General features: G+C 37.9%; 2 protein-coding genes across 4 annotated transcripts in view; one reads left to right on the plus strand and one right to left on the minus strand.

The window, feature by feature from the left end:
• The first annotated feature begins 8,365 nt into the window (after positions 1–8,365).
• Positions 8,366–16,076, plus strand: LOC121900740 (LIM/homeobox protein Lhx8). Of its 2 annotated transcripts, XM_042417261.1 has the most exons (9): positions 8,366–8,516; positions 9,185–9,262; positions 9,742–9,867; positions 10,080–10,201; positions 10,804–11,024; positions 11,540–11,643; positions 12,665–12,760; positions 14,225–14,414; positions 15,555–16,076. In XM_042417261.1, the coding sequence occupies exons 1-9, from the start codon at positions 8,436–8,438 to the stop codon at positions 15,629–15,631; spliced, it is 1,095 nt and encodes a 364-aa protein (XP_042273195.1). In that variant the 5' UTR covers positions 8,366–8,435; the 3' UTR covers positions 15,632–16,076. The 2 variants fall into 2 exon arrangements, with proteins under 2 accessions (XP_042273195.1, XP_042273194.1); XM_042417260.1 differs by having other exon boundaries at positions 8,435–9,262.
• Positions 16,077–16,241: 165 nt separating this feature from the next.
• slc44a5b (solute carrier family 44 member 5b) overlaps positions 16,242–20,974 on the minus strand; it is a 36,569-nt gene continuing 31,836 nt past the window's right edge. The window contains exons 21-22 of one of the 2 annotated variants that reach the window (XM_042416777.1): positions 20,440–20,524; positions 16,242–18,681 (exon numbers count right to left, since the gene is read on the minus strand). In XM_042416777.1, coding sequence (XP_042272711.1) covers positions 18,590–18,681; positions 20,440–20,524 — 177 coding nt within the window. In that variant the 3' untranslated portion in view covers positions 16,242–18,589. Of the gene's footprint in view, positions 18,682–18,703; positions 20,142–20,439; positions 20,525–20,974 lie in introns of those variants that run through there. The other variant, XM_042416776.1, reaches the window with a different exon arrangement.

The raw sequence follows: 20,974 nt of genomic DNA on the forward strand, positions 1-20,974 counted from the left end.
TAAATTTTTTTATTGATGACTTATAACTGTTTACAGGCTAAGTGATACAAACTAATAAACTGTAAATAAAATGTAAAGATATCATCCAGACATTGTATAAAGACATATAAAATAGGCAATTCTACTTTTCCACAAAGATGTTCAATCACCAATAAGTGTATGTGCACTGAAGGTTACAGGTGTTCACATCACACAAGTTGCATATTGGACCACAACTGACTTTCAGACTAGATGTGATGTCACTAATCATGCTCATACGTAGGTTTACGTCTTAATCTCAGATTTCAGGTGATCACAGAGACACTTCCTACCTTCAGCAGATGATCATGTAAACAGTCTTCTGGGTTCAAACTACATCATTCTGAACAGTGAACATCCAACTGAAGCAAAACACTTTTTTGAGTGGAGGCGGACTTTAACTTTATCTCCATAATGATATAAATATATTGTGACATTAAACATGAATTATTAGTCACTACCTGAGACATTGTGAGCAAAAAGCACGATGAAAACAGGCAGAATAGTGACTACTGTAATATCCCTGGAGATCTGTAATGGCCTCGCACAGGACTGCTGACTAATGCAACAGATATTGTGTGTGTGTGTTTGTGTGTGTGTGTGTGTGTGTGTGTGTGTGTGTGCATGTGTGTGTGTATGTGTGTACCTCTGGTGTGGGAGTACTCATAGTAATGTTGGTAATATCTATTGCCACCATATGGTATCCATCGGCTTAAATATAAAACTGTTTGATCTTGAAACAACTAATCTACCAAAGAGAAGATGCATTTTTAAAAATATACAATATTTTTTTTTTGCTTTCACTGACTGGCAGCAAATCACTGCTCAGCTGATTTTGAATGTTAAAAAATATGTGAACCATACTGTAGATCATGCAGCACAATCTAAACATCACTTAATCTGTAGTAAATCCCACAGTTGAAACCTCAGATATACTGTGTTCACAGGATGAACTGTGCAGGCTGCAGGTCCTCTGTGGCCCTCTGGTGGAAATGTTAAACAAATACTTTTTCCATGACACTCATTAATTTATAGCATAATATCTTTTATAATAATGTCACCTACACATAGCACCTCTCATAAAAAACTAATGACGGCCACACTTACAAACACTACACAGTAGTAAATTGTATATTTGGTCAAACATTTATCTACAAATCAGTGTGGTGACTTTTCGTACTGCTGTCTTCCAGTATCTCACTGCCTTTGGTGCAGTTCTGAATTATCACACAATATTTATTAGATATCATTTGAATTTTGGTGCCCAAACTTTGCTTATTTTCACAACCAACAGCAGTCGATACCAGAGTTGACCAGTAAGGGGAGCCATGTTTCTCTCTCAAGACGCTACAAGGAGTCTCTTCAGTCTTTGTAGCCTACTGGAGGCACACTGGGTGTGAAGTGTTTGTCTCTGCTCTTGCCTTTTGGTGGCCAACTGTCTTCTTTCAATTATCAAACAAGAGATGCAATCATCATTTTGAAATGGTCATGTAATAATATGAAAATGTGTGCAGGAAGATAAAAAGCAAAACAAAGCAGAAGTTTATAGCATGCAACATCAAACCACATTTCAAACTCCTATCAGTCCATGTCATCTACACTGTGTATGGTGTGTGTGCGCGCGCACGTGTGTGTGTGTGTGTGTACAATATGTGCATATGTGTACATGTCAATCTGAAATGCAGAGGTATTACAGGAATGTATTCCTCATCAAGTTGTGCCAATTAGCATCTTCAAACATCCTCTGATACATTAAAATGATCAGATGCTTATTTTACAAAAAGACTAGAAACAAAGAACAAAAGTTTTCCTTGAACAATGTGAGTCAACATGCAGTGACGTATAGAGCACATAAATGTTGAGATACGTCTCTAGAAAAAAACCCTGTATCTGAGATGAACTTGTCAATCAACACTAATGTTGACTGTGACTCATCACCTTACAGTACTTAAAGTACAGTGAACGGCATGTAAACAGCAATACAGCTGACTGCTATGCTAATGATAATAATAATAAGAGAGAAGTAAATCTGTTAACACTCCCCTGCTTCAAGGTTACAACCAGGCGCCACAAAGATAATTGAAAGTAAAGAAGAACATATACACAAATGAAGTGATAACACGTGTCTCTGTGTGTATTTGAATCAATCTGTGTGTGTTTGTTTAGTCACAGACGTTTTAGTCACATAAGATATTTATTCATGTTGAGAACCTTAGAAATCACTGCTCAAATGCTCATTAAAGTCTTTTCGGACATGAGCTTAACAATTGTCTTACTCTTATAAAGTAAAATAGTCAAAGAACAAAATAACACACACTGCAAAAAGTTATCGAAATTTCATCTAACAAAGATCAAACAAAACTATTCTGGATCAAACAAAAAGGAAATATTTCTTAACAGCTACTGATGCTGCTGCTTCTGTTATTATTGTGGCATCAGTGTTAGTAAGTGCTGCCAAAACCAAGACACACATGCATGTAGTGTGTGCAAATTCCAAATATGTGTTTTCAAGCTCTTGTGAAATGTCCTGAGATATTTTAAAATCTCAAAAAATGTTTATTTTTATCTCAAAAAGAAACTGAAAAAGCTATTGATTATAAGAGAATATACCTTCACATGTACAGATGTGAGCTGCAGCAGGTTTCTGTCTCACACTAAGCGGCCGACATGAACTAAGATGAACAACCAGGTAGATCAGACAGAGAGATACCTGTTTAAACATTCACTACCAGTCAGGCTGGTGGAATTGAGATGGATCTGCCTTCAATACTCACAATAAACACAGTAATCAAGGCAGACATTTCACCAGCACTAAATGCCTAATACAACGTTAAGTCTTAAAATAACAATTAGCGTGGAAATAGAAGAGGGGTGATTATAAATTCCATTCAGGAAAGGGCCTTGGCTGTAAGCTGGGAGGTGGCAGGGAGATCTCGGGGAGTCATGCGGTTCGGTGATGGGGGGGGGGGGGGGGGGGGGGCAGCAGTTTTTGCAATCAGCGTTAAATAGAGCAGTTTTGTGCCTGTGTGATTGTCAAGTGGGCCATTACTCCTTGATAAGAGCACTTTTTCCTTATGTCGCTCTGATTGGGCTGAGCATGCTGCTCCCTCTCGCATGCTGTCCCAATGCAATCAGGCCCCTCTTTCACTGCACTGCCATTTTCACTGCTGTGATTTCCACCCAATCCCCCTATCGGCCCCCCGGCAAACGCAACCCCCCACCCCCTTCAACCCTTCCTCTAGCAGCCCTCCCCTTCAGATTCAATGAGTACCCGTTTACAGCAAGGAGAAAAGGTCATGCCAAACTCGTTGTGTCAATTGTAAACCACCCCAATTCGGACTGATTTCAATGAAATAAATGAGTAGTTGCAGCCCCAAAGAAAGCAAAGGTCTATGTGGAAGTAGCAAATTAGGAGATTTTCTCGGAGGCTCGCAAGGGCCAAATGCTCATTGCTGCTCTTAGCGAGAGTCTCCCACATTCCTTGTTCTTACTGTATTTGGGTATCCTGTGCATCTTCTCAAATGAAACCTTTACAGTATAAAATGTGCCACAATTTTGCATCATATAAATGATGAAAAATCTCTCGTGGAATATTTTGATTCTGGTCAAAGAACCAAAGAAATTTACTACTGCTGAGTTTCAATATTTTCAGTATCCATTCCTACAACATTTCTTGTTTGGAGGTCAGCTTTATGTCTCTTAGAGGCTTTGTGGGTTAGTGGTGGCTGATTCTGTTTGTCAAAGAAACAGTTTTTCAGTTTCACTGTGTAATTTCAGTACTTGCTGTCATGATCTTTGTTTAAGCACTTATGTTACTGTGTTAACCATTGTGTTTTACTGACACTGGCTTTACATTCTCAGACCCCACTGCTGTATGTGTGAAGCAAACAATAACAATAATTGTTTAATGATTTCAAATTTTTCCCCTTTAAATATATTTTTTCTATGATGTTTTCTACTGACCTTTTATAACCCAGAATGTAGGCAAGTATTCAAGTTATAAGCTCTTCACTTTGGTGATATGACAATAAGTGCTATTACATCAAATAATGAATTCATTATGTGTTTTTATTGTTATTTAATATATAAAAAAATATTGCAAAAAAAATATTCACAGAAAAAGAAATGTACCTTACGTTCTCCTACATAGTGACGTTTGGAGTCAATTAGACCCCACAAAGGTCTGACTTCCTGTCAGACATTTATCCAATAGCACAAATCCAAATAGACTTTTTTGGGGGGATTTGGGAGGAGTGTTGCTGTGCAAACAGTACACCGATCACAGATAAAGAGCAGAGGATCATCCATTGTATTTCACCATGTTTTGTAGCCAAGTCTCTGCAAGCATAAAGAGAGATGATTCATAATTTTTTGTAACGGACTTGTCACACATGTCATCAGTTTAAAAACATGTTCAAAAGCAATTCTCATAAAAATGTCATGAAGTGTAAAGGTGATAAAACAAATTAAGTATGGTGTCAAGTATGTTTTTTGAGCTGTTAAAGAACACCAGGGTTAAGAAAAGTGCTACAAACATCAGTTAGTATTATTATTATAATCACATTATTATCATATTCACTTCCATAGTGAATAAAAGACAAATGTTAATTCTAATAATGGAGGAAAATACTAATAAAATTCAGTATTAATGCCACTTCCATTGTGTTAATTATGAAGTCTGTACATGTATCTTTGCAGCTCACTAGTTCACTAGTGATTAGTTAGATAAAGCTCTAAATCTTCGCCCCAAATTATAACTCATTTGGCCGTCATCTTACATGTCATTGTAATCACTGACCTTCCTTCTTCCTCTCATACCAACTGATGGACTAGTTTCAGATCATACAGGACAGTAAATATACTGCAGCAGCTTCACAGAGTGAGATGTCAAACAGCGAAGCAGCAGAACAAGTTTATAAGTATGTTGACAGATCAGAAATGGTTTTGGTCTGGTCCACGTCACGCAAAACATTTAAGAACTCAGCCATGCAACGCTGAAAATGAAAACAAGCAACAGTTGCACACTCAGATTTACGTCTTTCCCAACATCTGTGGTCATATCAGGTATTCTGCAGATGGTGCTTGGAGTGATAAAGAGTTTAATGTCTGAGAAATGATTTGTCTTTTTATGATAAAACACACTCGATAGCTTCTGCTCACGCTTGGGATTTCAGTTTATTATTTGTTTTGATATCATACTGTCCTTTCACGTTTGACCTTTTTATCTGAACTCATCATTGAGGTAAAAATAAAGCATTTTTTCGGGGCTTTGAAGTGTTACAGAACCTCCAAAGACTCCTTCAGTCATAAGGATTCTGGGTGGTGTGGTTGCCTCACAGGCTGCTTTGGCGAAACGTCTGCTCTGCTGTGCTGTGTTTGAGATGTGTTATCTGATAAAGAGCATTCATCTCCACCAGGTGGAACAGGACACATCTCGATGGAGGCACGCTAGCTCCTTTATCCCCCTGCGATGGTGCGATACGGACTCAGACTCATGCCAGTGCAGGTCAGACTGTTATTCCGTCAGCTCCAACAGCCGGGGGACAGAAAATATCCTTTTTTTGCTGTTTGTGTTTCGGGTGGTTGGGGTGTGGGGTGGAGGGGTGAGTATGTGTGTGTGTGTGTGTTGGGTGGGGTGGGGGGATTGCGTGAGCGACTGGGTTGAGTGGGATGAGTGAGTGAAAAAAGATAGAGAGAAATGAGAGTCAGCCACTCAGCGATCCGAGGAGTTTGTTTATGAGACTCATGTCATCCTGTCCCTCTAATCCTTGTAAAGTATCTGCTGTACTTAAAAAAAAACAACCAAAAAAGCAGTTTCCCCCGTCAGACTGCAGACTGTAAGCAGATGGGCTGCAGCTGAAGATGCTTACACTTGTAAGAGAAGAGGGAGGTGGGATGTAACTAGGTACAATTACTTTTTTGAGGTACTTTACTTGAGTATTTCCATTTTATGCTGCTTTATATTTCTACTGTACTAAGTTTCAGAAGGAATTATTGACTGTTCCTACTTGCAGTGGTTAGATCTGGTGAAAAGTTAAAGTTAGACTATTATCTCATATTGATGTCTTGAAATTTTTAGTAATTTTTTTGTGCTCAAATTGTATTTAATGTTGGTTTGATAATCTTCTTTTACACTTCACCATTTAATCCTTATCTCATATTTGCAGTTTTGTAAGTTTTAAGTCTGTCTGCATGTTGGATTTTTGCTTTTGCTTACTTGTCTTATAAGGCATTCATGCAAAGTGACCACCCTGTATATAAAAAAGGTTGAATGAACGAATTAATTTTTATTGTACTACATTTATCTGACAGCTATATTTACTTTCCAGATTAGGATTTTACATAAAAATACATGGTCATATAAAAATATATAGTATTGTTTTATGTAAATAATAATAGTAATACAATAATGTGATATACTGTATATAATAATATAACACTCTGAGAGGAGCAATTCTGCATAATGGATACTTTAAATTTTGACACCTGAAGTACATTTTGCTGACAACACTGTACTTTTACTTAAGCAAAATTATAAATGCATCAGTTTTACTTGAAGTATTTTTACATCGTGGTATTTCTACTGTTACTTAATAGTAACCCGAGTAAAAGATCTGAATCCTTCCACTGCTGTCTCACACAGAACAGGTGACAGCTGTAATATTAACTTCTGTTGAAAGAACGCTGTTTGAATGAAGGTCTAAATCTTCCACTGTGTAAATATATGTTTATTTGAGAGCAGCTTTTGTTCTCATTTTCTTTTTTTAGATTAAGTGAAGACAACGTCACTAATTATACAGCATTACATTCTCTGATTTTGACAGGGGGAAGCATCTAGAGAAAAGCAGCTGAAAAAGTTGCCAGTTTATAAGTAAGTGTAAGTACACATTGCTTAAACTAATGAAGTGTTAATACAACAGCCATAAATCCACCTCGTTTATCAATGAGGGGAGACTAGATATTACAAATGTGCTGTATGTATCTCTTAGTATAAGACAATACAAACCAACAGCACCACAGATAAATCAACATCTCTTTAAAATAGTTTCAACAAAACAGAACATTATAATCTACATTAATATAGAAGTTTTAGCACATTTGTTGTATTTGACTATGTTAGTTTTATCTCAGTGTACCTAAATAACTGGCAACTGAGTGTATATACTTTATATATACTGTATGATAAACCAACAGTGATTCTTGTGAATACTGGCCATATTAGCAAGTCTAGAACAAGACTGAATTACCAACCAACTAAAACAGGCAACCACCCAAGGGCCCCAGATCCAGAGGGCCCCCTAAAACCTCAAGTTTACTGCATGTCTATTGGTTTTGGTGATTTTTTTGTTGCAAATTTCTGAAGGAATTTGCACTAAAGTACAGTATCAACTAAGACAAATCCTGCATTATGTGTTAATTTTGTGGCTTCTAGAGTAACGTGTGTCAAAATCTAGTTTTATTATTTTTATCCTTCAGATAATATAAGGTGCACATGATGCATATTTCTAATCAAGCTGTTTAATTCAATCAACACAAAGTAAACGCAAATTAAATATGTATTCCAGGAGTTCTGGTTGCATTGAAATGAAATGGAACCTGGTGGCTACAGTTTACAGACATCACACTGAGGACGTCAGGTGAAGTGTCAGTAAGGGCCCAACAGCAACATTTTTTGGCTTAGGGACCCCTAACACAGCGGTTCCCAACCTGGGGGTGGGGACCCTACTAGGGTCACAAGATAAAATCTTATGGGTGGCAATATGAATAACAGGAAAGCAGTAAAAACAAAACAAAACAAAACAAAACAAAAAAACGTATTTCTGCTGCACTAAAGTATGTTTACTTTTTCAGTTTTGTTTTCCTCTTGTGAATTAAAGAATATTTTTTTTTCGACTCTAAAAATGAAAAAAGTCAGATAAAACAAGGGCCGAGTGTAAAAGGGAGGAAATGCATGTTGAACTGGTCACAATCAGGTAAAAAGGAAGTGATGAGGGGTCGCTTCGCTTTTGGGGGTCACAAACATTCAGTGACAGCAAACTGCTGACTTCAGTTCAAAGATACAGTAGGATCATTATGGAGTAAATACCCATTAATATACATTATGTGTCACTGTCAAAAAGTTATGAGCAGGCAAATTCAATCGAGAATAAACCTGAAAAATATTTCTAATACAACTCTGATAGTCTTTACGTTTTTTTTTTTGTTCTCAAATCTCGCATAAAACCACCCAACAAGCTTATTCTCAAAGGGAGGCGCGGCCAAAGAGGACAGGAAAAAATATGAATTATGATCCGCCCTCTGGAAACAGCTCAGGACACACAGAGGAATCCTGGAGGAGAAAGAAAGAATAGCAGCACTTTTTCTTGAATACAACTTTGACAGTGGGGGGAAAAGCTTCTTTACCGCTGGACACAGACATGCGCTGGAAAAGTGAAGTAAAAGTAGAGTGCTGCATGGTTAGCGAGAGTGAAAGCGGATCTCTGTTGACCAACGATGAGGTGAGTAAAGGAAATTAAAGGCAGACGTGTTTTGCTTATCAGCTGGTTATAGTGTGAGCCGACGTAGACGGCGACGGAGATTAAATATCGGTCGAAATTGCTTCGCCAATTAAATCAGAGTGGGCTTCAGGCTGCCATTAAAACAGTCCGTCCACACGCTGACAGCTCGGTATTTTCACAATTTGAAGAAATGTCGAAGAAAATTACCCTCCCCGAATTCTGCAATTAAAACTCAAGTAGTTAATGAGACCTCTTCACCTTTTGGTTGTCCCGGGTAGACGTTTGTGGCGAATTTAGCCCTTTTAATTGCTGTTATTAAATAAATCAATCCCCTTTCCTCGAGACCTCGCGCTGGGTGTTTTTTGATTGACACGTGAAATTGACGTGTTGGGGTGTAAACCAGCACGCGCGCGCACACGCAGCGAGCCGTTGCTTGAATCCCAAATGCAGATCTCAAGAACATAATGCACATAGGATAAGTATTAGTTCAAGTGTTGTCTGTTTTTGTAAGTAATGACTATCCTTCTCCTTTAAATGTCATTTTGGTAATCGCCGGCGTTGTCATGGTGAAAAGTGAAAGGCATGATATTTATGGGAAGAAGGAGCGGGGGGCATTTAAGGCAGCTGCGACAGTCTGACACAACCGACATCCTCTTCCCGCCGTAGAGTTTCTCGACATGTGTGAAGATTGCAAAGGAGACGAAGAGCTGCTAGGCAAATGCACTGAGGACAGGAGAGACATAATGGTAGGCTGAGAATTAACCTGAGGATATTTTTTTAAAGGATAAAGTTTTTAATATGAGTTGGCACATTTTGGGGAAAAGCTTCAAATAACCATCTGAAAAAAGTTATTTAATCTGGAAGCTTCTCTTCAAATCATTAAATTAGGTTGTATAATTCTATTCAAGTCTCTCTAAAATATTTTATTACACAATTCTGTAAATACTAATGGCTGCTAACACAAATCCTGTAAACTTATTTTGTGTTGTTTTAAGATATTAACGAGCAAATGAAGTCGTGCAAAAAAACAAAAACAAAGCAAAAAACTGGTCATTTGGAAAGACAGAGATCGTCAAAATGAGTGATGATGTTGTTTTTGCAGTTTATCATCGGTGGCAGCGACAGGTGAGCTGAGTTCATGAGTTTTTTTATGTGATTTGCAGCAGGTAATGGAGGTGGATGCGTTCCTGTGCGTAATTTTCTAACCGCAGGTCTGATCCCACAGGGCGCGCCGGTGGAAGTTTTGGATGAAGACGCGTCGTCGCTGCAGGCGATGGCCTCTGCGCCTCTTTTAGGCAGAGCTGTATGTGCGAGCTGCAACGGAGAAATTGTGGATAAATATTTATTAAAGGTAAACGCTGCACGCACGCTTTTTTTTGTCGATTCAATTTTTATGAGGACTGTCTTTCATTTAACTTTGGATTACCAGTTGTGTTTTTTCCTCCCCTTCTCGTTTGGATTTCTGTGGTTTTCAGGCTCCCGCGGGTATCCGCGCGTGTATACTGTGTAGGCCTACCTGAGAACTTGATTGACTTTTGTTAATTGATCCTATCTTTGCTTTAGGTTAACGACTTGTGCTGGCATGTGCGATGTCTCTCCTGCAGCGTGTGCCAGACTTCACTTGGCAGCCACACGAGCTGTTACATCAAAGAAAAAGCGGTTTTCTGTAAACTGGATTACTTTAGGTATGTGCATCGATTTTTATTAGTGCTGATGAAACGAAAATTTGAAACGAACCAAACGAAATTGTTGCGGAAAATAAGCTTGCCATGATATGATCCCTTTAATTATTTAATGGAGGGTTATATACGCAATAAAATAACAATAATATAGTCACAGCATTTAACTAAAAATATGGCCTATTTATTTATGCTCAGATGCCAGTAGAGACATTATTAATAAATCACTCCACACTGAAGTTTAGTCGGTTTTTGTCTCGCCACATTTTAGCCTTCAGGTAATTCTCAATCAAATAGTTTGATAGGTTGATTAATGGATATAGAAGCTTTTATGAGTATTGGATCATTAGGTAAATCTTTTTTTATGATCTTAAAATTTGATATGTCTGAGAGGTTTCCTGCAGTGATCTGAGCTAAATGTGTCCACATGACAGGAATCTGCTGATAAAACACCGATTTTCTTTTCACTTTGGGCCTAAAAAAACAGTCAAATGTAAATATACCGATTAAAAACAAATTGGCACCGGCCTTTAAAATCACTCTTGAATGCTGAAGTCTTTAAATGGTATCTGGGTGTCTGATGTGCTCATCCTGACCTCCACCTGCAGAAGATACGGCACCTGGTGTGCGTGCTGCGGCCGGAACATCCACTCCACAGACTGGGTGCGCCGGGCGAAGGGGAACGTGTATCACCTGGCCTGTTTCGCCTGCTTCTCCTGCAAGAGGCAGCTGTCCACCGGGGAGGAGTTCGCCCTGGTGGAGGAGAAGGTGCTCTGCAGGGTCCACTACGACTGCATGCTGGACAACCTCAAGCGGGCCGTGGAGAAAGGTGAGCCAGCCGACCGGGGTCCACTGGAGGACACTGAGTCCTTCCTTATATACACACAAAAATACCTGGAATATTGTTTTTATTTTAAGCCCATAGCAGTAACTTATGATGCTTTTCTAGAGGTTTCTAGATATGTTTTTAACAGGTTGTGAGAGAGATTGGATTATCTAAAAAATCCAATATTTATTACATTGTATTTATCACATAAACCTGATTTGTAAAGTTAATATTTATTTCTTTGCACTTTAAGCTACTGAATATGCTGTTTGCCCTCTCTTTTATTGATAGTAAATCATCTAGTACCTACATGGAAATTACTTAATAGGCCTAAACTGAACATATACCAGATAAAACATGAGAATAATAATCTATTTGAAATTGAACTCATTTTTTATTGACTCGGTTAACATATGTTTATTGCATGCTGCTCTTTCAAATGTATATCTTCAAAACTGCATTTCAGTGTAACATAGAGTGTTTCTAATTCAGTGCTAATGTTCCTGTGCTTGTTGCAGGAAACAGTGTTAACATGGACGGAGCTGTGCCCACTGAACAGGAGATTAACCAGCCAAAACCCTCCAAGAGAGCACGGACCAGCTTCACTGCAGACCAGCTGCAGGTGAGCCTCCATCATCACGTTTTAGACAGACAGAAATTAAACAGTGTTATTGGATCATTTTGGATAAAATATTGTGTGACTTCTATGTAAGGGAGGAGGGCAAAGAGTAGAGCTGGGACTCACTTGAATTATAATTTTTTAATATAAATATGTATTTAAACAAGGCCTCTATATTGTCTTAAATTCTAAAATTTCAAAAGACAGCTGCTATGGTCTGAACGTGGTCTCCACATGCCTGGAAAAAAATCCATCAGAATTAATTAATTTATGGCCTAAAAACGTCCAATCTGAATATATTAAGCCTGAAAACATTGGCCTGCAGCCTTTAAAATTATATTATTACAAATTTGTGTGATAAAGATGTAGCACAAGTTGAGTTAAGCGAGCTCAGATTGATTTATCTTACATGTCATCAACAGACAAACAAAATGCAGCAGTTGGTTCTGAGGACATAATGCAGGTTTCAGACAGCAGAAAAGCAGCAACACATTCATTTCTTAATTTATTTGGGCGGGAAAAGGAAGGATTCAAGCCTTATAACTTAAATACTGACAATGTGTGTATAGTTACTTGTTAAGTGGTGATATGTGGTAACATGCTGGTGCACTTTCAACCAGTTTGAGAACTGATTGTACACTGCACATGATACAAGGTTTTGATTTTAATAAAGTAGATGAATTAAGTAAAGCTTTTATTGAATATATCAGGTAGAAAACCTCTAACAAGGATTCTGTTTTTTTAAATTATACTGTTTTTTTCTGACTTACTAAGGATAATAATGATATAGAGTATTATGCCATTATACATGAACAGCATAAGGGCCATGTAAAGAATGATAGATGTCCATAATTACTAAAAATGCTTTTCTGTCTTTATCACAGTCTTCATTCCTGCCAAATGTGATTTGATCATTGCAATGTTTTTTTAACACAGACAAACCAAATGTGGGTCGTGTTTTTCAATAACAACAAGTAAAGTTGTTTGGTATTGAGCTGATTATCTTTTACCTCGGCGCATGCAGGTGATGCAGGCTCAGTTTGCCCAGGACAACAACCCAGATGCCCAAACGCTGCAGAAACTGGCAGAGCAGACGGGTCTCAGTCGAAGAGTCATACAGGTCAGTGAAGGATAGCTGCATGATGGAATATACTGCATGATTAGAGAGAAGCAAGAGTTAAAAGGTTTTTATTTAAGATCCTTAAATAAAAGTAGCAATTCCACAGTGTAAAAATACTTAATTACAAGTAAAAGTCTTGTATTAAAAATTGTTCTTAAGTAAAAGTTCAGAAGTGTTATCAGCAAAATGTAGTTAAAGTATCAAAAGTAAAACATGTGACCCATCCCACATGGGATTACACAACACCTCTGTATATCAATCATAAAATATAATATGGATGTAATGGTGTACAAAACTAAAAGAAAGAGATAAATTATAACATTAAATGCACTTCTATATACTTTCTATTCTTTAACATATATTTGTTACATGAATAGTCAGTTCAGTATTTTGTGCATCATTCATACTACATATATATTGTAATGCTGGTTTAAACACATTTTAATGGTGTAGCTGGTTGAGGTAAGGCTACTTTTAAATACTTTATAGACAACTGCATAGTTTAATAGTTTACGATTCATCACATTTTATAAACTGATCATGTTAGCTGTATATAAAATATAAATGACAAAGTAATCAGTAACTTCAGCTGTTGAGTAAATGTAATGGAGAATAATATTTCCCTCTGAAATATAGTGGAGTAGAAGTATAAAGTACTACATGAAATGGAAATAACCAAAGTACAAAGTACAAGTAACTCCAAATGATACTTATGTACAGTGCTTAAGTAAATAGTGACTTTTCACCACTGGCAATGGTGCGAGGACAGAAGTATTATATATAAGGATTGTTCTTCTATCAAAGACAGTTGGATTTACGGCTGTAAATGTGTTTGGCTCAAATGAACAAGTGTGTAATGTTTGACAGATAGAGTGATGATAACTGGGAGTGTTTCAGTATTACTAATGACAAACTGCTTCCAGAGATGTGATTCCAGTCACACGAGCTTTATAACAATGGTTGTGAGACAACATAACTCAGTGCCACAGTTTGATAGTTTGACACCTCACGGTTGATTTATCTCTGCGCTGACTGTTGCTACTTCAGCCTAACTAGTGTCTCTTGGATGGAAACATCAAGGAACAAATGTGTGACTGAATTAATGTGGAGTGGAAACACTGCATTTCTAGCATATCATGATTATTGAAAAATACAACCACAGCTGTTTTATACTCACCAGCTGCAAAAGTGGTTCCTCAGTTGAAACTCCACAAAAAATGGACAAACACATGGGATGTTTGGCAAACAGAAAAACGTACAAGCTGTGAAGATGAATGCTACTTTCATGACATGTTACTTTCATACTTGTCTCATGCAAGTTGTAACAACAAAGCTCCAATCTGATACTTTTGGTCATTGTTTGGTCAGTTGTTCCCACTGAATATTAACCACTGAAAGGGAGAGACCGAGTGCAACTCCTTTAAGACACAGCCCTACAAAAGATGTTTTATCCTGTCAACTCAGGTCTGGTTCCAGAACTGCCGAGCACGCCACAAGAAGCACGTGAGCCCCAACCACACCTCCAGCACCCCCATGACCTCCCTGCAGCCCAGCCGCCTGTCCCAGCCCACCCCGACCCCCGAGGAGCTGCAGTACACAGCGTACGGAGGCCCAGAGGGATCCATGCTCTCCGCACTACACTCCTTCATAGACAGTGAGCGCCAGATTCTCTATGAATTATTATCTCATTGATTTTGATGAATTGAATTATCTGAAAACTAAATGAACCTGAAGTATCCACATTGCATGTAAAGTCATCACATGTAAAATGTGCATCATGTGATGAATCCACGTACTTTTTTGCTTGTTGGTGGCATTATTTCCTCAGGCTGTCACTTCTAATGAAATCTACCCAATTTTTGTATTTATTCCAAACAAATCACTTTTAAAAGAGGAAGTTTAAGAACCAGTTTAGAATAGGAAGTGCAAGCTTTCATAATCTGGATATAAACCCTGCTGCGTGTCCAACATGAAAATATGATTTTTTTTTTTTTAATGAGGCAACATTGAGACAGTCAAGAATGTTAAATAATCTTTATCAAACGTATACGTATTATAGATGGTGGGAAATCTTTCTGAATGTCTTAATTAAACATTTTTATATGGAGATTTTTTATATATTATATATATATGATATATTAGATTATTCTCAAATTTGTGCCTAGTTTATGAAATTTTAAATGGTTTGGCCCCTCCTCCACTATGTGACTTTGTGTACACGCGATCAATAAGTTCTATTAGATCCTCCAGAATATCCTCTATACAAGATTGTACCATACCATTTCGTCGCACTGCATTTGGGCATTCAGCTTTCTCTGTGAAAGCCACCACTCAGTGGAATGCCCTACCTGATTATATGAAGAACTGTGGTTCAATCAATACATTCAAGGCCAAATTAAAAAATCAACTAAAGACAAATCAGCTGTGTGACCACTGAGCCTAGTTTACATTATTAATTTTTAATCGACACTGTGCGTGTATGTGATGTGCTGTTGTGTGTAGCTTCATATTTTGTATGGTGTGTTCTGTGTGTTTTTTTGTTTGTTTGTTTGTTTGTTTTGCTTTGTATTGTTTGTTGTTGTGCTGTTGTATGTTTTAATTGTGGTGGACTACGGATGCAAATTAGCCTCAAGATAACTCCGGTGCAGTGCATCATTTATGCTTAATACTGCACACTGTCCTGTTCAATAAATCAAATCAATAAATTTGACTTTTACAAAATGAACAGAGGAATTCTGTGTTAACGTGTGAAATACTGTAATGACTCTGGTGCTGTTTGTGTGTCTCCCCGCAGTTCACGCCCCTCCATCCATGTTTCAACCACTGCTGCCAGCCCACGCCATGACCTCCCTGCCTGTGTCTCACGCCTGAGCTGCTCGCTCTCTCTCTCTCTCTCTCACACACACACACACACACACACACACATACACACACACTATAACACACACACGCACAATATCTGTCATTGACAGCCACAGTATTCAGATCTCCATGGTTAATATAAAATATTTCAGTTTCAGATAAACATAAAAACTTTACTTTTCCTTGAACCTCCAGTAATTCATCACGTTTATATTCTAAAACACTTATTTCACTGTTGAGCATATTATGGATGATTATAATTTACAGTCCTAAGTGTGCTGTATAATGTGGAAATGGAAAGGTTTCAGTGTACCTCATAGGATTGTGACATGAAATTATAGATTTATATTTGTCTGTGTAGTTGGTGACACAGTTTGACCGTGCTACTCCACGTGAAACCCACCCAGACCTCAAATGTCAACTCATTATGAAGATGAACTTGAAATTGTTTGTATAGCAGTGTTTGAATATTTGCAATTTAATTTATTTATTGTATGTGAATTGTCTGTTTTGAAAATAAATGTCTAATTTCACAATCCTGGGAGATGAGCGAATGAATGAATGAATGAATGAATGAATACAGATATTTAGAATAAAGGAGGAAAATAACAGAAGTGTGTGCTGTATAAAAAACAATTTATTGTAAAACAGAACAAAAACATCCGTATTACGGATGCACATTCACACGGACAATATATTCTGTTATAAAAATACATGCAACATGTTCTGTACTATAAATAGAAATATGGCAGATATAGATGCTGCCAGCTTTCACAAATGAGACACAATAAATAAAACACAGTTCCAAGTATTGCTCATCTTTCTGCTTATCAACAGGTGAGAGATCTGTTTTTTCAGAGTTTGTGATAAGAAAACTGACGCGCATTCTAACAAAGACAGCGTCTACTTGTTGACCAAAATCTAATTTCCAGACGTGGAAGGGAGGAAGAGGTATATAAAAACACTGTTTACTTCACTTATCAGATCTTTGGTACTCAGCCTCGTGGGAAAGAGAACGAGTTGCATGCACATAAAGACACAAAATACAACTGGTAGTACAGTAATACCTTGAGTTATTCAGTATGATAAAAAGGAACAACAATATGCTGTGTGTTTTATGCCGAGCACTACATGCATCATTTCTCTCCTTTCAGATACGCCATCAGAGTTGTTTTCCTTTTATTGAATGGTTACGTTGTGCATGTCCCAGCGTGTTCAGCTCAAACGGGGGCAGAGGGTGTGTAAGTCTGGCAGTGCTGTCACTCTGAGGCAACATGAGGGCAAGTTCTCAGGTTTGACAAACACAAAGACTCACGAGGATGAGTCACATCTCAAAGATCTAAAGGTGATCATCATACAAGGTACAAGGACACTGTGGGAAACTGCCAACAGCTGTGTTACTGGAAATGATGCTGTACTTTCACTGATTTATTTCGTCAGTCTCCTTACAAAGACAAAACAACTGCATCTTCCTGCAACAAAGGTTTTGCTTGACTTAAATCCTAATAACTCAATTATACTGCGTGGGACCAGCATGACACTGGACTAACAAGACCAATGGAAACAAAAACAAAAACTGTTTCTATTCATAGAGACTCATAACTCCAACAAGAAATTTTGGTCTTGAGAATATTATGAATGAAATCTATGAAGATTCATAAGGACTCACCCACTCTAGGCTTGGAAGGGAAAAGGAGAAAAAAGTTTCTTTATCACAGAGAACAGTGGTTGTGATCAGCCTGAAACAGTAAAAAGTTCATACTGTGGAAAAAAAGCCACATATCAAGCCAGATTTCAATGTGGTTGAAACATAGCAAGCATAAAGATGGACGGCAGAGAAGTGAGTTATGCTGCTGGTGTAGCTTCAGCTTTATGCTGTGAAAACGTATTATATAACTTATTATTATTAAACTTATTAGAGAACATTGTGATTGACATGAGTTCATTTGACTGCAGCCACTGTTCCCTGTGAAACTTTCAAACACACATTGTAATTGTTATCAATGCAATCGGTCTCATCACATCACCCTCTGAGTCACACATCAGAGCAAAGAAACAGCACATACTGTATGTAGGTGGAGGGTCTGTGTTTGTTACTGGTTGGACACACCTGTGACTTTAGTCCAAACCATAAACACCTAACATCAATTTGCTCCCCCTTTCATTCCTACCATGAACATTGAGGACTGTCACTTTTTATGAGTTCAAAAAATGTAAACTATGTAGCTGCAAGAAGCAATTAGACACTCGTTGTGGCAATTCTCTGAGAAAAGGCACTTAAGAGTGGAGTACTTTGAACTGCTATGCCATTATGTCCTTGACATTTAAATATGAAAACAGAGGACAGTTAGTGGCAAATATATTTCTCAATGTGAGACAATTTGAAGTAAAAAAAAAATAAGAAAAATAAAAAAATAAAAAACACAATGTGCGGATGAGGTAACGTTTGACCATTTCATGGAAAAACTTGTTCATGCCTCTACATCAGTACACATTAGACTGGCGCCACCAAGTGGCAAAAACTGGTAACTACATGAAAATAAGGACAAAAACTGCAGAAGTTCACCACAATCTAAAGAAAGAAAGAAATCACTTGTTCCAACAGGAACTTAGTGTGTGGTATGATTGTGGTTGTAAGAACAAATCATATTTCAGTTATAATTATAAAATTCTACAAAATATTTACAAGAATGTGGTGCAATTTTGTACACCAACCAATAAAAACACAAAACATTTTTTTTCTTGGACACGCTGGCTCCTCTAGTTAGTTATAAATACCAAAGAATTGCTTAAATTATGACCATGTGGATGAATGAATATAGTTGCTCAACAATTTGTCTATTATAGTGTACAGTTACAATTTGTGTATACTTGGATTACATTTGGCAAAATGCTTATTGTCACTCAGACTCATACCATGCTTTGGTAAATGACCTTTCAGCCTTTCTCCTTCCTTTCTTCATTTCTCTAGACGTTCTTCTTGGAGAGGATCTTCCGCAAGGTTCTGTTCATGTGGTAAGGCCGTTCAGCAGAGCCGTCATTTACCTCCAGATCCCACACTAGGAGGCAGCAGTAGCAGTATGTTAAAAACTGAGATCACAGTTGAGAGAATCACTTACAACAGGACATCAAAGTTAAATTATGATATTTCTGATCATCTTGAACTTTCCAATTAAACCGAGAAGCAAGTCACCTTGAAAATGCAGAGGACAATAGTTAAACCATTTATGTTTATTCAAAAAAATTATTCACATTTTCATTGAATTTCATTGATAAAAAAAATTCTCCTATACAAAAAGAACACTGAATAACCTCCAGACAGATGCATGTATTATACTTAGTATTAAAACAGCACTACATCTGAACCACCCATTAAAAAATGTACCAAAAATGGCTTTGACATCCTTTTATAAACTGTATCGCAAAGGTTCCTGGTGTTAGGTCTAAAACTGCAGAATAAGAGGAACTTTTTTTTTTCTTTTTTTTTCTTTTTTTTAACTTTTTTCACAACTAGGCACATAAACTAGTGGCTGCATTCACAAGTTTCCTGAAAACTGTCATGTCCTGTTCAAATTTTAAGCAAAAACCATAAAATTTCTTTTAAAGTCTTGACCTCCCACAAAGTCTGGTTTACAGTACATCTATGAGCATGATGGAAACTATGAAATGATTGTGTAATTGAGTAAAGTAAGAGAAACCTGTTTTGCTAAGTGCAGAATACACACCATTTTTGGATCTGTGTGCTTGTGTTAGTATAAATACGGTGGATCAAAGCAACCTATAAAACCAATGGTAAACATCAACAGCCAGCAAAAATAATCATGCTAGACAGACAAAATAAATCACATGGTTCTTTTCCCATATGTGAAAGTGCATACAAAACATGATTTTACACTAGAAGACCAAAGTGCGACAAGAGGGTGCCCCATAAGTCCACCACGTTTTATATGGTGATGCCTTATGCCATAGTCCATCAGTGGCATCTGTACATTTTAAGGTCCTCATGTTTGTTTGGGTAAAAATGCTTGTATCATATTCGTCTCAGCCTGTGCATCCGTCCTGCGATTTGACACATACCCTCTCAGTAAGGCAGAGGTCAGCAGAGAATACAGAGAAGAAAAAAAAAAAGAACACAAGTGTGGCAAAAAAAGGCAAGTATCTGAGTTGGCTCAAGATAGGAAGTGATCATAAGTCGTTTTAGTAAGTACCCCGTGCCTTTTCTGTGAGGAACTGAAGTAAAAGCATGTCCTTTCATGTCCAGGTCATCCCTGACCAGGCTGGGATGCATCCAGTTTGATGTTTAGCCCTACAGTGCTCGCTCTCAAATGTCCAGACCCCCCCAAACGTAGAGTAGATATGAAGAAGTGAATCATCAGTTTAGTAAAATAGCCACTGCGCATTGCTCAGGAGGCAGCACATAATTTGGCACCCTCCTCTCCTTTACGCAGGATCTTGTGCAGGCCAGGAGACATGTAGTAGGGCCTGGAGGAAGAACCGTCATTCCTCTCCAGGTCTTCACCTGAGACCAGGTCCCAGCACAGGAAAGGAGGAGCGGGAATATCAGACAGCGCACAGAGTGACAGGCATTAAGAGAAAGGAAAGCAAAGGCTTAGTAGAGAGAAATCATCAATAAAGGTCATGCAAGAATTAAAGAAAGACGAAACAGTGAATGAGCAGGAATCAGTTTTGGTTATAAATTAGAGTGAAAGTGTTATATTGAACTGCTGACATGATATTTCACGTTTTATCTGTAACCATCACAGCAATGTTCAGTACAAGTAGTCATATTTTCACAATGTGTCGTGTAAAGTACTTACAAAAGCACAGGAACAGTGTATCCACACACATGGAATAGACGTTAAAAAAGCCATGTGCGATCATGTAGGATCCAAATATCACCGTCTGAAAGAATCAACAGGTCACACTCAGCTATATTGTCAACATTTATTCTGCGACATCAAAAAAGAATATGAACTTCTGATTCATAAATCCTTCAACATAACTGATCAGCTTGTGAAACACAAATTGGTGTTAAATGCAGCTATTCCACAATTGGAGATAATCTTAGCTGAAGTTCAGGAGCAGGACCGCACCTCAAACACATACTGTAGGCCTATAAACGTCTCCCTGCCCAGTATACCTAGTCGTACCTCTCTTTCCGTGCCCCGCCCTCCCTGCCCTTATCTGTCTCACTCTTTCTCATAGGTCACCAGGGGGTCCACCAAGCCCAGGAGTTGCAGTGGATCCTGACAAACCCTTCCCCACACAGCAGTCATTCTTCCTGTTCCATCATTGTCATCACCATTCCCAAGTTGATAATCATTAAACCATCATTCACGTTTCATTGAGGTT

This window comes from Thunnus maccoyii, chromosome 7, assembly GCF_910596095.1.
Source record: "Thunnus maccoyii chromosome 7, fThuMac1.1, whole genome shotgun sequence".
Classification (NCBI taxonomy): Eukaryota; Metazoa; Chordata; class Actinopteri; order Scombriformes; family Scombridae; genus Thunnus; species Thunnus maccoyii.

Bases quoted from the DNA above. Each gene is read 5' to 3' on its own strand.
- LOC121900740 (XM_042417261.1), top strand. From the start codon at position 8,436: ATGCGCTGGAAAAGTGAAGTAAAAGTAGAGTGCTGCATGGTTAGCGAG. The intron at 8,517-9,184 runs GTGAGTAAAGGA...CCCGCCGTAGAG, and splicing joins CTCTGTTGACCAACGATGAG to TTTCTCGACATGTGTGAAGA. The intron at 14,415-15,554 runs GTGAGCGCCAGA...GTCTCCCCGCAG, and splicing joins ACTACACTCCTTCATAGACA to TTCACGCCCCTCCATCCATG.